We start from the raw sequence: 17,836 nt of genomic DNA, 5'->3' as shown, positions 1-17,836 counted from the left end.
GTAATGGACCATGACATGTGGTTAACTGGTTGTGCACATGGTACAGATTCGCAGTTTGCTACATTTGGCGTCACACCGTCTTCATCAAACCTAGGCAGATAACCCCATTCTACGGTGTCTTCAGTGCACTGCATACCCCAGCAGATGCTTGATGAGCCAATAGCTACTTCAACTGTATAATGAAACAAGAAATCTGTACCCAATATTGTGTCTGACACATCAACAATCACAGAAGTCCATGGTACACGTTCTTGGAAACTGAGGTCTACATCTATATGGCATTTTCCGTAAGTCATTACTGAAGTCTGTTTTGCTGCTGTAAGCTTTGATTGAGATGGAGAAAGCTTCACATCACAACTTCTAACAGGCATTGCACTAACGTCCAACCCTGAGTCCATTACATAAGTATGGCCAGATTTAGCATCTGTGACAAAAAGTGTTTGGGAAAGCGAGGGTAAAGAAGAAAGGTAACTCACCAGTAGCTGCCTGTCATCACTCTCACCTCGCAGTGGTAGGTGCTCGTGCTCAAACTCATGACTGGAGTCACCTATTGCCAGCTACTGTTGCCGTTTGGTGTGACGTGCACCATGTTGCCTTGTTTCCAAAGTGATGGTGGTACCAGCAGATATACTCCTTAAACAAGCTGCCATCTTCCTTACTCTTCTTGTATGTGCCTGCCTTGCCTCCGACCAATGTCAACATCAGTTGCCGCAAGCCATCAATGTGATCCAGCTGTTGAGTAACTTCCAGTTTTTGATGTTGTCATATCGCTGCAGCTTCCTGAAGGTCTGTATTGCTGTTCTCAAATGTCACCAACGGCGTATGCCATGCATCTAATGAGGCATAGACCTCGTTGGCTACTGAGAGCAATGATGAAATTTCGTGTCTGTCAGACAGTAGCACAGTTATTTTAACTGCCTCTAGCAAATGCATGAGCCATACACATTGCAGTGTTGTATCTGGCAACTCAGTGTCATCAACTAAGCTTCGCAGATGCTGCTAAAATTCTGAAAGGGGGCTAATCTCCTCTCTTCTAACCATGTAGTGCTTGTTGGATATGTTGTTCCACTGGCAAACATAACTGCTCAAGGAGTAACTGTTTAAAATGCACATACTTTGGCATGGTGGGTGGGCAGAGTATTATATATGCAGTGATCATTACTGTTTTATTGTCAGGTCCACTAATAGTGATCATAAATTTGTTATCTTCATTTACAATGCTGTGGTGCTAGAAATTCAGATCAAGCATTGCACACCATAATTCAGGTTTATCAGGAATGAACTGCAGTGGGCGTATTTTCATCTTGCTAGTGTTATCCGCCAAACGGTCATTCCTTGCTGCAATAGAAAAGCTCACTGCAGCATTTTTCTGGTTTTCAGTGTTGGGTCATAAATCTTCGGTGTGCTTCAACAAAGTGTTCTCCCAATCCATAGTACTCTGTTTGTCATGTAGGCATGCCAACTCTTTGGCAGATGATATTGAACGGTGCTGCATTTCTTCGTCTACAATGGAATTCAATTTATGGGGTCAACACTTTAGCCAACTACAGCTTACCTCTGTCTGCTAAAAAGATTCAATGAAACAGTTAGGAAATAACTTTTTATTTTTAAGCTCAAACACTGTGAAATGAAAAATCTATGTCACTACAAAAAAAAAAAAAAAAAAAAAAAAAAAAAAAGTGATAAAAATCAAAGAGTAAAGAAAGTTTTATCGTGCACTTGTCACCAAAGAGTAATGCTGCACTTCACTATGAATTCACGTGATCTTCTGGCAAATTCTATAAGATTAACAGCTTCTGGGGTGGATGAAGATATTAATCTCAATGGGAAAGAAGATGACTAACTAATCTTCTCCTGACAGTGATACCTCAATGGGAGCAAAGGCAGAGAGGGGAACCTCAATATGACGGATTTACTGGTAAAAGCAACACACCAAGAAGAGCAAAAACCCATGTTGCATCTGACATACAACAAGTGTTACAAGGTCAGCATCTGTTTACATATTGATGACTGCTGTGAAAATCAGTAGCATCTGTTACCAAATGGTCAGTTACAAAAGACATCCATTTCCACATTGTGCAGCCTGTTAAGACCCATCTGGTGAATAAATCACAGATGCAACATCCCATAAGGGATTAACACCCCTTACTAACTTACTTTCAACCAAGGAATGACTGAACGGAGAAGTATTCCAGGAGATAAAGAACCCTTCGTCACTGGAAACAGAGGTGCAACTAAGCCATCAGGTTCTGGAGAGCCTAGAGCATCATATAAGGAGGACTCAGAGCTTCCTAGAACTTCTCATATACAGCCTAGGAAAAACCATCTGCTAGGCAAACTGAACATCAACACTTTACTAATGACTGGGAAACTTACAACAACTGATGGATGTATTACACAGACTCATACTAGCTCTTCAGGAACCAGATACGGAGACGAAAACACACTTGAATCAGAGGGCTACAGGATTTTTAAAAGGAAACCAGCCATAAAGAATAGACATAAAGTCACTGTGCTTGGAACAGCTATCATGCTCAAATGGAATCCAACAGAATCCGTAACAAGTTTTGCTTCACCATCAGAGCAAACATCACTTCTCCTGTCTATATTATCAAGCAAGAGCTGTACTATGATAAATGTCCACCTACCACGAATGACAACAGAAAGAATCCAGTAAATTCATAATGGAATTGATGGAACACAAAATGTGTATGGATCAATGCATCACTGTAAGTGCTTCACAGCATGTGTATATGCCTCCTATTGTTATATACCTCACCATAATCATCAGTATCATTAATCTCAAACCAAGTTACGTCATCTTGTTTGAGCAATATGTGGTCTCTTTTTCATCAATTGTATGGCATGTATCTAAATATTTTAAAAGCATACATAAAGAGTAGTATACAATATCCAATAAATAACTGTATGAATACATCAGCAAAGCAGTTTGACTATACTGTTATAACCTGTAATCTTATTGACTGTGCAGCAATCTTAGAATGATAGGAAAACCAGAGCTATTCATGAAAACATTTGTTTAATATACAGAGACAGTGCTACAGTGGTGTGAGACAACAGTATTACGTGGTTAAGGACAGACAAAATGAAATGCATAACCACACAATATATGGTTACTGATGAACATCTGCAGAAAAATGAATAAAATATTTACTGATCGATTTAAGACCAAAAACTTATTGAGGTGTTTACTCTTTTTCATTAAGGCTTTTGTATGGCATGCTAATTGACAGATAAGGTTATTGCAAGTTTTGTGTTGGCTGGGCACCCAAATTTCTTGCTGAAAATCATAAGAATAAACAGAATGAATTAAGAGTTCATGTATTTCCTATGGTATGTAGGCAAATTTAACAATTTTTTGTCCAGTGTTATGAGACAGTTTCTGTATGTGAAATAAGAGATTAAATAGCAGTATATAAAATAGGTTCACAGCAAGGCAAGCGGCAAGAGAACTTGTGGTGAAATGCTGCCACACATTTTGTCAAAAAAGGTTATGGTCACTATCCTTTGGATGGCGAAGGACTACTATTGACTCATTTAATGGAACAAGGAAAAAAACTTAATTCGACAGTGTATACAAAAAAGGCACGAACAGTGTTAAGGCAATAGGTTTATTTACAAATGCATTCAGTGTTTTTCTTTTCTTTTTTTTTCCTTCTAATGAGCAAGTTTTGTCAGTATGGTGTTGAAATGGCTTCCAGGTGGAATCACAAAACATGATGTTTCTGAATAATTGTATAGGTCTTACAAACTGAATGGCGCATGAGCCCATATTCCTTTGGCATAGACAGTTATGATTTAAAAATCTTTTCAAATGTGTGTGAAATCTTATGGGACTTAACTGCTAAAGCCATCAGTCCCTAAGCTTACACACTACTTAACCTAAATTATCCTAAGGACAAACACACACACACACACACACACACACACACACACACACACACACACACACACACATATGCCCGAGGGAGGACCCAAACTTCCACCGGGACCAGCCACACAGTCCATGACTGCAGCGCCTCAGACAGCTTGGCTAATCCCACACGGCAGTTGTAATTTAAAAGTCTGTGAATGCAACTGCTGCATGAATTCCAACAGTTCTACAGTATTATTTCATGCATCAGCAAAGAACTCTTCTGTTCTAGCATTTGCTCACAACTAGACCAACCGTTGTAGCATGTGAGTCTTTTCTGGTGGCTTTCCCCAAGCCTGATAAGGCTAGGGGTATGCTTTCAGTCCAGTGTTCAGAGCCATGAGAAGTGGATGACTTTATTAACTGGAAGTGCAGGTACACTACTAATGTCTGCAGTCCAATGGTAGTGACTGCCCAAATATGATTCATATCATGTAGAACAATTAAGATTTAAATTGTCTGTCTTAGTCCATTCCAATGTGAAGTGGTACACTGAATTGTGCTACCAAGCTTTGAAAGAAAGTTTTTGTGATATTTGCAGGTGTTGTATCCGCCACTGGAAAGGACTCAGGTCAGTACGAGAAGTGATCAACTGCTGTCAAACAGTATCTATATACATTTGAAAACAGGAGTCCACTAATAACGTCAATATGAACATGTTCAATCAAACAAATGAACCTACATGTAGCTGTAATGTGGTGTTACAGACACTCTATAGTCATACAATAACTCTGCAGTTTTTCTCAGCATTGTCTTTTTTACTAAGTGTACTGTGGGTCAGTGGGTCATCTAATTGAATGTGGTAAAATATGCAGAGGAAACCTATCATAAAATAATTATAATAATTAAAAAAAAGAAAGCTGCCAAAGAATTTCCATGCACAGTCTTCAATGTACAGAATGTACAGCACTATTCAGATATTAAGCTATCTTATCACCACAGGGACACCATATATTGTACTTTTTTAGGATCATGTACAGATACCCAAAGGAACAATAGATCCCTTGTGTGTGCAAACAGTAAAATTGCTGCTTGATGACTTTTTGATAGTTCAATGTTTTCTGCCAGCAGCACTTCAATTAAATAGTAGAAATAGTAGCAATACACATGGATAAATATATTTTCATCATAGAATGTTCTGTTTGGCCAGAATATTATGGTTACTGGTGCATACTCAGAGGATTTTTTTGTGTATCCTCTGATAAGTGTAGTAACCATCTGCTTTTTAGCATATTATCAGTCACTGCATTTCAAGAAACACTTTCAGATAATGAAACAGCTGTGGTGTGTAAAGTTCAACAAATTCTTCAGTATGCTGTAGCTTTGTGAGGCATTTAATTTCTGTTTGGTAAAAGTGATTCATAGCTACATGCCTGGAAGTATGAAATTTAACACATTTTAACATGCAGCTAAAATATCCTGCACCACTGTGGCCATTCACTCACTGAAAGCAGCTATCTCATAACTGTGCTCAATCTCATCAGTACTGAAGAAGGCAAAGTCAAACTGGCTCCACTAATGGTCAAAACACACCACCACATCGTCCAGCCAAAACTGTGTGTTTTAGGTGTATCTGGGCTACCCATAACATTTCAATTTCTACGTCAGTGTTCATCACATTTGATGAAAGATAATGAAAATGTTGCAATGTAAAAGTTATGTATTTTTAGTATACAATTGATGTGTGTGGTTTGTAATTAAATTTAATTGCATAACTGCAAGATCACAAAACTTTGAATGTCATATAAACTTTATTATATACAAATCAAAATCGAGTCATGAACGGGAGAAATAAAAAAGAGCACTACATCTTTCCGATTACATAGATAGTGCTATAATGATCAGGAACGTACAGGTGCTGTATAATATAAGGAGCATAAGTGATAAAAACTGATCAAGACACAAAAGAGTAGTTCAAAGCAAACATTATGACATGATGATTCCCAGCATTTATTGTTGCCTGGTAAAACTCCATGAGTTCTTCATATGTATTAAATGAAAGTTGTTTAATCATCCTTCAATGATAAGGAACAGAAAAAATTTAATGTGACTACAAAAAGACTGCTTATAAAATTCTTGTATGACATTTACTGGAATTCTACTCAAGTAAAAAATGTCGAAATAATGTTGAACAAACTGACAGATTTTGGAAATCAGTTTACTCTTGGAAACTGATACTATGCTTCCACATATTGTTCCCATGGTGACTGTGTATATAATATTAGACTAACATCAGCTCACAAAGCAGCATATAACAGTCTTTCTTCCCTCATTTATTCCACAAATAGAGTGTAAAATACTTTTTAGCTGACGATACAGATGTAGGATTTCTTGATACTGGACATGCAATACAGGTTCCAAGCTTCTGAGGCAATAGTCACTTTCCATGATAGTCTTCTGGATTACAGATTGGGTTATGTTGTGAAATGCAGTACCAATGCTTTGGCTACTGTTGCAGGTGGTCTTTATCACGATATTTACTACTACCAGAGAAACGTAACTTTACCTCTGATTTAATGTCTTCACTCCTGCCATTATATTGGATTGGTGAATATGTTTGTAGTGTTTTTCCATTAGTTTGCACAACAGATACATCTAACAGAGACTGTAGTCATCAATAATACATTCTCTTTCACTATTTACAACAGTCTGCCAATGCTGGAGTAACTTTTCATTTCCGCAAGTGCAGAAGTGATTTGGTTTTGAAGTGAAGAACTCGTGAAGCAATTTTTAAGAATTCATAAAGCAATTTTTGGAGTGCATTTTCATCTAGAAAGGAAGTTTCTTGAAAGTTGTTCAATAGAGAATGGAAAAGGTGAAAATCTGAGACAGCAAGATCAGGTGAATAAGGTAGGTGCAAGAATGATTTCCCAATCCAGCTCTTGTATAGTGTTTTTTTGTCAGTCTAGCAGTATGCAGATGGGTATTATCATGGACTTGCATCACTTGACACTGTCTTCCAGCTCGTTGTTCTTGGATTGTGTTTGCAAAATGTCTCAGTTGTTGACAATAAATATCAGCAGTTATGATTACACCTTGGGGGAGTGATTTGTAGTGCATCACACTGTTGCTGTTCCACCAGATGCATAACATTATCTTTTGTGGGTGCACACACGTTTTTGTATGGGGAGTTGGTGCTTTGTTTCAGCTCAACCAATCCATTCTTTTCTTTGTTGTCGTTGTTGTTGTTATGGTCTTCAGTCAAGAGACTGGTTTGATGCAGCTCTCCATGGTACTTTATCCTGTGCAAGCTTCTTCATCTCCGAGTAACTATTGCAATCTACATCCTTCTGAATCTGCTTAGTGTATACATCTCTTGGTCACCCTGTCTTCCTCTATGATTTTTACCCTGCACACTGTCTTCTTTTCCTTATGTTAGCACAAAAAAACCATTTCTCATCACCAGTAATGATACAGGATAGGAATGGTCGGTGTTGTTCACGAGTCAATTAATGATAAGTAAGCAGAGAAGCACCCAATGATTTTTGTGATTTTGACTTACAACATGTGGTATCCATACACTCGATTTCTGAACCTTCCCCACCACATGCAAATGTGACACCTTTGCCAGTTCTTGAGTACAATAACGTGGATCATTGTCGATTAATGTGTTTATAAATCTTCATCAAACCCAGCAGGTCTTTCTGAAACTGGAGAGTCACCAACGTCAAAACAATCTCCTTAAAATGGGAAAAACATTTTCTCGTCATGCTCTGTCCAATGACATTATTCCTATATACAGTGCAAATGGTTCTGGCTGTCTCTCCTACTGTTACCCCTCTACTGAACTTGAACAGAAGATGACATCAGAAATGTTCCAATTTCTTCACTTGGCATTCTATTATGTAGTGTCTACATCTCTACACAGTCTCCAAATGACAAAATGACAATACACTGATCAGCCAGAACCCATTATGACCACATACCTAATAGCTGGTATGTCGACCTTTGACATGAATAACAGCAGTAACGCATCATGGCATGGAAGCAGTGTGGCATTAGTAGGTCACCGGAGAGAATTGGCACAGCATTTGCACACACAAGTCACCTAATTCCCATAGATTCTGGGGAGTGGGGCGATAAACTCTGATAGCACATTCAGTCACATGCCAGATGCGTATGATCGGGTTCAGATCTGGTGAGTTGGGGGACCAGCACACCAATTGGAACTTGCCACTGTGTCCTCGAACCACTCCATCATGCTCCTCGGCTTGTGACATGGTGCATTATCTTGTTGAAAAATGCTGCTGCCATCAGGAAACATGATCGTCATGAAGGGGTGTACGTGGTCTGCAACCAATGTATGACTCTCCTTGGCTGCCATGGTGCTTTGACAAGCTCCACTGGACATGTGGATGCCCACGTGAATGTTCCCTGGAGCATAGTGGGACTGCCATCACCTTCCTGTAGTACAGGTGCCAAGGAGCTGTTCCTCTGGAAGGCAACGGATTCACACCCTCCCATCAGCATGATGAAGAAGGTATTGGGATTCATCGGACCATGCAATGCTCTGGCACTGTGCCAATGTCCAGTGCCAAAGTCACATGCCCATCTCAGTCATACCTGCCAATTTCGTGGTGTTAATATTGACACATACAAGGGTTGTCAGATCGGAGGCCCATTTTTAGGAGTGTTCAGTGCACTGTGTGTTCAGACACACTTATAGCCTGCCCAGCATTAAAGTTTGATGTCAGTTCCACCACAGTTCGCTGCCTGTTCTGTTTTAACAGTCTGACCAGCCTACAAGGTCTGACATCTGTAAAGACGAGTGGCCGCCTAACCCCTTAACATCTGGACATGGTTTCATCTCATGAATATGCTCACCACAGCACTCCTCGAACACCTGACAAGTCATGCTATTTCTGAAATGCTCATGCCGACCCTCAGGGCCATCACAATCTGTTCTCGGTGAAACTCAAAGAGATCACATGCTCCCCCATTCTGCACACAGACAGCATGCTTATTGATACTATATGCACCATGAATGTATGTGACTAGCAGTCGCCGACCACTGTGGCCGAGTGGTTCTAGGCGCTTCAGTCCAGAACCGCCCAATCTCTACAGCCGCAGGTTCGAATCCTGCCTCGGGCATGGATGTGTGTGATGTCCTTAGGTTAGTTAGGTTTAAGTAGTTCTAAGTTCTAGGGGACTGATGACCTCAGATATTAAGTCCCATAGTGCTCAGTGCCATTTGAACTATTTTGAACTAGCAGTCATTCCCAGTTAGGTGAAGCTGCTATTTCCTGGATGGGTTTATTTCAATAGTAGGTTGGTGGTCATAATGTTCTGGCTGACCAGGATGTGTAAACTCAAATAGCAACAGTGAACTACAAGAAAAAATGATAGTCAATAAATGAACCCACAGTAACCAGAATACCAATATTCAAAACAAAAATGCTGCAAACTTATGCACCAACTTAATAATTCCTTCCAATCATCATTTTATTAGATACCTGGAGTAGAGTAGAAGGGAGCTAATGATGTTTATTAATTGTTATTGGTAAGACATTTTTTAGTCCACAAAGCCAAATCAGGACAGAATTGCTTCTGTGATGTAGTGTGGCTCCCATGGTGTTTGGTGGCAGTTAGAATAGGTAAGTATATTGTGTGCCTTTCACAGACATGTCTTCAGGGATGCCCAATGAGCAGCCTTGTGAGCATAGTCCATTTTTATGCTGGCTACAGCTGGCAGCCAAGACAATGGAAGCTCATAACCATCATTGTGAATCATGTTGGTGAGCCACCATCTTCTAATTTTCTCTCACACCTTTCCTTTGAAGCTAAGGGGCTACCTACCTGGCACATAAACCTCCTCGAACTTTATATGTTTATCACACTCATTTTGGTCTTCTATGACAGAATTTATGATGTTGAGTCATACGTGATGCTCCTTCTGCTGTATTTTGATATGTCACCCAGTCTTTTTAATGTAAACTACTCAGCATCCACAACTGACATCATAAATACCTAGTGAGAGTAGCACGAAATGGCATCTTTGTGGGCCTCAGAATGTAATTTTGTTGCTATTCTGACAGATCAATTTAATGACCACTCCGAGAAGAATTTTCCTCACATGCTTGGTGACTCAGTGCACATGTAATAGGAGAGTGAATGCTGCTATTACACCTCCTTGTCTTGTCACTCTTCTTCTTTGTGGATATGATTCTGCTGATGATTTTTTTCAATGTTCTGCTAGCTGTGAATGTGGTACAGAGCTCTTTAAGTTCTTCCTTCATGTTGCCTGCACTGTAGATTCAGGGAACTCTCTTGAGAAGTATATGTAATACTGAAATAATTTCAGAGCTAAAGTATACAATAAAGACACCATCAGTAGTACTATGGAACACAATGAATAAATGAATATCACACCACAAGTTCACAGCCAATATAATAATTGAGCACAAGATAAGACTGTTTAGATATTTTTATCACTAACATGCAAAAAAGCATTGTGCAGACCTATAAAAACATCTCATATGTTTTCATTATGAAAAATGCATGGAGAATATCTGAAAACCATGGCAGTCTAAATTGGCACAAAAGGTAGAAACAACATAAATATACTAACTTATCAGAACTCTTCTTCCACTTCCATCAAGTGAAGCATACTCTATAGCCTTTGTTCCTCCATCTGCCCAATACAAACGACCTCGGGCATAGTCAATTGCTAATCCATTTGGCCAAATAAGTCTTTGTGTGATTAAAGCTGATCTGTCTGAGCCATCCATTCCTGCTTGTTCAATTTTTGGGACTTCACCCCAGTCACTCCAGTACATGTAGCCTCCTGTAATTGTAAGATATGCTGTTATTTGTGATTCTTAAGTTATCAAAAAACCTGAAAATAAGAACACACTTTCCCCCTCTAATTTCACTGAATTTAATAACAAGGTATCCATCTCATATAATACTCACATTAACTTACCAGCTACATAACAGGAGTATCAAAGGTAGAATTGACAGACATACATATTTTAAAATGTGGTTGAGTCTCAAACATGAAGATTTTTTTTAAATCCATTCATCTGGAGAAGATTTGTTGTCAGTTTCTGTTTAAGGTCCTTCTGATAGCACTGAGGTGGCAGTTTGAGGGATGCAGTAGAGTTTTCCCAGATAGTGTCTAACTACAGTGGACAGATGTTGGATGATGTGCAGAAGTGAGCCTAGTAAAAATATAAAGTAATAGGGTGTTCCATGAAGAAAACCAAAAATCAAACCTGTAAAACAGATGGCTGCTTTGTCAGACCCTCAGAAATATTTGTTTCTTTATATTGTATTAGTGCTTTGGGAAGTAAAATGTACATTGCCGTCAGATGTCTACACCATAGGCTCCGATGTACTAAAGTTGGTAGTAAAACGGTTTCCAGATTGCCAAGCTCATGAGGTCCCCTACGACAAATTAGTAGACAAACTGTCAAATCATTTTAAATCACAAGTGCATGTAGTGGCTGCTCATTGTAAGTTTTTCAGATTAAAACAGCAACCGGAACAGTCATACAACCAAATGGTAACAGAACTGAGTCCCATATTTGTGCTGCCGTACTAAAGAATCCAAACCATGACCTCAGTACTGTATTTTCAATTAGTGAGTCACAGGTCACTGTCAATGTGACTGAACATGATTTTTAAGCACACCAATATCTGTTATCGTGAGTAAGACAGTTAGACAGTTCAGGGACCAACTTTGACCCCCCACCCCCTCCTCCCTTTGTCAGGTCAGACGTCGCCCGACATATAGGTCACTTGTGAACCAGTCGCACCGTCATGCCACGGTACAGCCCACACAATCACGGAAATCCTGCCCACTTTGCTTTCAAACACTTGACAAGGCACACTGCCTCTGCTGCAAAGCCAAGTGTTTTACATGTGGCAAACAAGGCCACTAAGTGCAGATGGTGCTAAACATCTTTCACATTTAATGTCAGACAGTTATTCTAATGAGATGTATGTTGTGTCTGCTGCACAACGGTATGCCAGTCCTGTTGTTGTTTTGTCAGATTACCAGGACACAAACTCTGAACTTATCAATCAACAGTCGAATAAGTTGTATGTTCAGTTGTGTGTGTGTTCAAGGAGTGTGTTAATTTCCAGTTAAACACTGGTGCTACTGTTACATTGCTCAACCACGCTACATATGAATGGTTACATAGCCCACAGCTTCAGTAACAACGTAACTCAGTGTCAGCACACAAGGGGCAACCTATTCCAATGCTTGGAGCGTGCAGTTTACCAGTCATGTTTCGTGGTTCTATTAAAGCAGTGTTATTTCAAGTGTGGCACTCTCATGAGTCTACTAACATATTGGCATTGGTAGCTTTGACCTTTTCAGACTGTCAGTTCATGGTAATGTAATAGAAATTAATTTATCTGGCCAATATTAATACATTATGTGACAAGTGCAGTTCTCTGTTCCATGATAGTTTAGTCAAGGCCCATGTGACACTGAAATACAATGCAGAGCCAAAGTTTTTTCATGCTTATCTTGTACCTCATGCATTAGAGGGCTGAGTAGCTGCAGAATTGCAGTGACTGCAGGACAGTGATGTCATCAAATCAGTGTTGGACATTACCCCTGATGGTCCTTATTAAACTGTCGGCAGGTTGAGACTGTGTGCAGACTTTAAATCAACTGTCAAGTCACAAAATGTTGATTCTTTTCCTTTGCCCAGGTTGACGATTTGATGTACAAATTAAGTCAGGGTCTTTTTTTTTCGAAAACTGATGTCTGGGAGGCCTACTGCAGCTGCCTTTAGATGAAGAGTCAAAGAAGATATTTGTTATGAACACACACACGCGATAATTCTGGTTTCAATGGTTACCATGTGATAGCACTTCCGTCCCAGCTATTTTAAAAGGTATCTTGACCTCACAAGTGCCTCCTTGTTCAAACTATTTGAATGATATAGTTGTCTCTGGTCATATGCCAGCAGAACACCCACAGAATTTAGAAACATTTTTCCAAGTGTTGTCCAAAGCGTCATATGCCAGCAGAACACCTACAGAATTTAGAAGTGTTTTTCCAAGTGTTGTCCAAAGCAAGGCTGACATGCAACTGTTTTCATTGTTCCTTCTTTCTCACTGAAATTGAGTATCTAGGCCATGTGATTAATGCGCATGGAATCCATCCCTCAGAGTTGAGCTAAGTGGCCATTTGCCAACAAATGTATCAGAATTGTGAGCTCTAATGGGGAAGCTATCCTATTACACCCATTTTATCCCAAATGCTACTCAGATCGTGGCACCTCTAAATTGGTTATACTACATGGGCATTCTATTCATATGGTTGGCTGATTGTCAGACCACTTTCTAGTGGCTGAAAGATGCACTACTACATGATCGACCCCAACAAGCCTGTCATTCTTGCAGTAAATGCCTCCTCTTATGGTACTGGTACAGTATTGTCACACTAAGTGGTCTCCAATGAAAGGCCTATTGTGATCATGACAAAGACATTGACCAAGGCCTAACACTAACTACAGCCAGCTTGAAAAGGTGTTAGCTATCATCAATGGGGTCATGCACTTCCATCAACATCTGTGCGGCTGCCGCTTTTTTCTGGTTACAGACAACAGACCATTGATGGCTGTGTTTGGGTCCTCCCAGCCTGTCCCAGCACACACAGCACAGAATTTACAACAGTGGGCCCTTCTCTTGTCCAATTATCAATACAAGTTGTCATATTGGCCCACTACCAAACACTCAACACTGACCCCCTATTGAGGCTCCCTACTAGCTCCAATGTTGCGTCTGATTCCTCCAAGGACTCCAGTCATCACATTGATCCAGAAGAAACATGTCTTTTGGAAGATTTTCTAGTCACATTCCACCTTTTGACACACAAGATGGAATCAGACCCCACATTGTAGATGGTGCTCGAGTTTGTTCGCTGTGGGTGACTGCGGAGTCTCAAGAAAATCCACCTCCTGGTGGTTCATTGCTACTTTGCTCATCAGTGTGCCATCTCTGTACAGATGGGCAACCTCCTGATGCACACTGACAATGGTAATGTAAGAGTCATGGTCCCTCAACCTATCCAGCATGAAATTCTTCAGTTGTTGCACCAAGGAAATTGGGATATTGTTCTCATCAAGCAGTTGGGAAGGCACCATTGTACATTACCAGGGAGGGATTCAAAAATTGAGGCCATGACTTCACAGTGTGCAATGTGTGCAGAGTATTAATCCACTCCCACACAGTGGTACTTTGTGTGGCCACATCCTGACGGACCTTGGAAATATCTGTACATAGATTTAGCTAGGCCATACTGGAACATATGCTGGCCAGTGATTGTCGATGCACTTAGCAAGTTTCCCTTTATCATTCCAATGAAGTCTACCACATCCATCAGCACAGTATCAACTCATATGTCAATGTTCTACGTTGAAGGTTTACCTGACAGATGGCATCAGATAATGCGCCACAGTTCACATCTTGAGGTTTGAACAGTTTTGTGCAGACAGTGGATATTCATCTGCAGTCGTATGATGATGCTGAACACTTTGTAAGGATCTTCAAATCACAGATGGACAATCTGTGAGCCACTCACACATGGGAAGACTTTATGCCCCTCCTTCTGATTCACAGTTTTGGCCTCAGCAACAGTGTTGCTTCATGTGTTGGCAGGGATTGCAAATGGGAATGGAGAGAGGTGTTTGAGGTGCTGTTCCATTCCACCTACATCATCTACAGTCCAATGGGTTTGCACAGACGGCATCTGAACCAATCCACTTGGGAGATTCTGCCATCAACTTTTCGTTCACAGATCCAGCATACAGCCAGGTCATGCAGCAGCCACTGTCACAGTTACAGATGTCACATCTGGCAGCACAGTCATCTCTGCAGTGCGAGATGCCCATCGACATCAACCTGGCACCAACACCAGCATTCTGCATGAGCTCATTTAATATTTTTGTTTAAGCAGACGGAAAGATCTTCTGACTGTTGTTTGAGGAATAAATGGACCCATTCTTCTCCTGGCAAATTATTATGAAATTTCTCCTCTTTTCAGCCAGATTTACCAAGGTAGCCTTTAACTAAATATCTCATATCCAATTTAGTGAAGGGAAATCCCCAATCTGCAGCTCTCAAGATACCTTGCTTCAACATTTCTTCTTCTTTTTCTTCTTCTTCTTCTTCTTCTTCTTCTTTATTTAGCACTGGCTGTCCTCCCTTTTTTTCCCGGATGTGCTTCTTGCACTTTATTTTATAGGGTTGATTTACGTATACCATACAAATCAAATGCTTTTCTGTAGAATAATTTACCACTTTGAATATCATGGATAGCTTTATCTAAAAGTTCTGGGTCGTAATTACACCGTACTGTAGCACCTCTCGTGCTCTTATGCGTTCTTGGCATTGTCCGAAATCACCCCACACAGTACATAGTTTTACAAAAACCATTGTTATTTTATAACCTTGCATGAGAAACTCGATAAACTTATACAGTAATTGTCTCAATGCTGTTAACTACTGAGCGCATCAACAATTACGGTTACAATAACTTCCTGCTCGGCACAACAGTAGAAAGTTTCCACTTTACAATAATGTATGGATTTTTAACACTGAGACTGTTCATCAATTATTCACCTAGGTAAACAATTGACACAAAATAAAAATTGTGGAAAGTAATAAATGCAATCTTGCACTTAAAATAACTGGCGCAAGGACGTTAAAATAAGTAACTCTTTGTTTCTATGCAGTAGCAAAGAGCAAATAAGCCATACTGTCCGAATTCGCCCCAGTGTCCGAAATCAACCCGTTGGATGGTGCATCATAAAATACCCAGCGTCAGTACAGTGCTCTGCCACTTCCAATTTATTAGGTTGTAAGAACTATGTGAACCTTTGGTGCTCTGTACATCTCTCATGGATTGTGCGTATCATCTGTTCGATGTATGAATGACCACACTCACAGAGGATCTTGTAAGCCCCAGGCTTCTGAAGCACCAAATCATCTTGTAACGGAACCCAGGAGTGCTGCTGTCTTTGGCGGACGGTGAAAAATCACTTTCACTTTGTATTTTCTGAGGATGTGCCCTATTTTTGATAATAGGCTTCCAATGTATGGCAGAATAGTCATAGATTTAAAACTTTCCATGCCTTCTTCTGTATTCCTTAGGCCCACTGTTGGTTTCATTTGTAGGGCCTAATGTATTAGCTGTGGAGAGCATCCACTGGCTTCAAAAACTCTTCTCTAGTGTAGAAGCTTGTCCTCCACACTGCTCTTATCAGCAATGGCATGTGCTCTGTGTACCAGAGTTCTGAAAATGCTCATTGTCTGCAAAGGATGGTGGCAGCTATTTGCACGTAAATATAAATCCATATGGGTAGGTTTCCATTGCATTGCATATCCCAAAGTGACATAATCTTTGCATCATACCAAAACAACCAAAACTGGAAGGCCAGATGATTTGGTGCTTCAGAAGCCTGGGGCTTACAAGATCCTCTGTGAGTGTGGTCATTCATACATCGAACAGATGATACGCACAGTCCATGAGAGATGTACAGAGCACCAAAGGTTCACATAGTTCTTACAACCTAATAAATTGGAAGTGGCAGAGCACTGTACTGACGCTGGGTATTTTATGATGCACCATCCAACGGGTTGATTTCGGACACTGGGGCGAATTCGGACAGTATGGCTTATTTGCTCTTTGCTACTGCATAGAAACAAAGAGTTACTTATTTTAATGTCCTTGCGCCAGTTATTTTAAGTGCAAGATTGCATTTATTACTTTCCACAATTTTTATTTTGTGTCAATTGTTTACCTAGGTGAATAATTGATGAACAGTCTCAGTATTAAAAATCCATACATTATTGTAAAGTGGAAACTTTCTACTGTTGTGCCGAGCAGGAAGTTATTGTAACCGTAATTGTTGATGCGCTCAGTAGTTAACAGCATTGAGACAATTTCTGTATAAGTTTATCGAGTTTCTCATGCAAGGTTATAAAATAACAATGGTTTTTGTAAAACTATGTACTGTGTGGGGTGATTTCGGACAATGCCAAGAACGCATAAGAGCACGAGAGGTGCTACAGTACGGTGTAATTACAACCCAGAACTTTTAGATAAAGCTGTCCATGATATTCAAAGTGGTAAATTATTGTACAGAAAAGAATTTGATTTGAATGGTATATGTAAATCAACCCTATAAAATAAAGTGCAAGAAGCACATCCGGGGAAAAAAGGGAGGACAGCCAGTGCTAAATAAAGAAGAAGAAGAAGAAGAAGAAGAAAAAGAAGAAGAAATGTTGAAGCAAGGTATCTTGAGAGCTGCAGATTGGGGATTTCCCTTCACTAAATTGGATATGAGATATTTAGTTAAAGGCTACCTTGGTAAATCTGGCTGAAAAGAGGAGAAATTTCATAATAATTTGCCAGGAGAAGAATGGGTCCATTTATTCCTCAAACAACAGTCAGAAGATCTTTCCGTCTGCTTAAACAAAAATATTAAATGAGCTCATGCAGAAGTGAATAAAGAGTGTTTATTTAAATTCTTGCAAAATAAAGACTTATCTGTAATATATAAAATTCATTATATCATTCCCTATCACTTATTCATAAAAAAGTGCTGCCTTAAAATGTGTAAAAGTCACAAAAATCAAATAAAAAGCATATAGAATTTAAAAAAGGCAGTAACTGTCCGAATTTGCCCTCTATATACTGTAACTTTGCACAGAGATTTAAAAAACACATGTGTCCGAAATCACTCCAATCCATGTGGTGACTTTGGACACTTTATTTAACTGCCTCAGATAAATGTACCTACACATATACTTTCTGCTTCTGGGATATTTTATTCGTTACACATATACCCTACCACTTCCATAACAATCAATTTAATCTAAGAATATATATGAAAGTTACAATCAAAATAACGACAATACCATACGAAATCATCAAGT

The 17,836-nt window shown here is 39.7% G+C and overlaps 1 protein-coding gene across 1 annotated transcript in view; it reads right to left on the bottom strand.

The window, feature by feature from the left end:
• Positions 1 to 17,836, bottom strand: part of LOC126354146 (low-density lipoprotein receptor-related protein 4) — a 765,275-nt gene that overhangs the window by 140,941 nt on the left and 606,498 nt on the right. The window contains exon 20 of the mRNA XM_050003556.1: positions 10,503 to 10,718. Within this exon, the coding sequence (XP_049859513.1) occupies positions 10,503 to 10,718 (216 nt within the window). The remainder of the gene's footprint in view (positions 1 to 10,502; positions 10,719 to 17,836) is intronic.

The sequence above is a fragment of the Schistocerca gregaria genome, chromosome 3 (genome assembly GCF_023897955.1).
Source record: "Schistocerca gregaria isolate iqSchGreg1 chromosome 3, iqSchGreg1.2, whole genome shotgun sequence".
NCBI classification, from domain to species: domain Eukaryota; kingdom Metazoa; phylum Arthropoda; class Insecta; order Orthoptera; family Acrididae; genus Schistocerca; species Schistocerca gregaria.
Note: the sequence above shows the minus strand (reverse complement) of the source record. Positions and strands in the feature narration are given on the sequence as shown.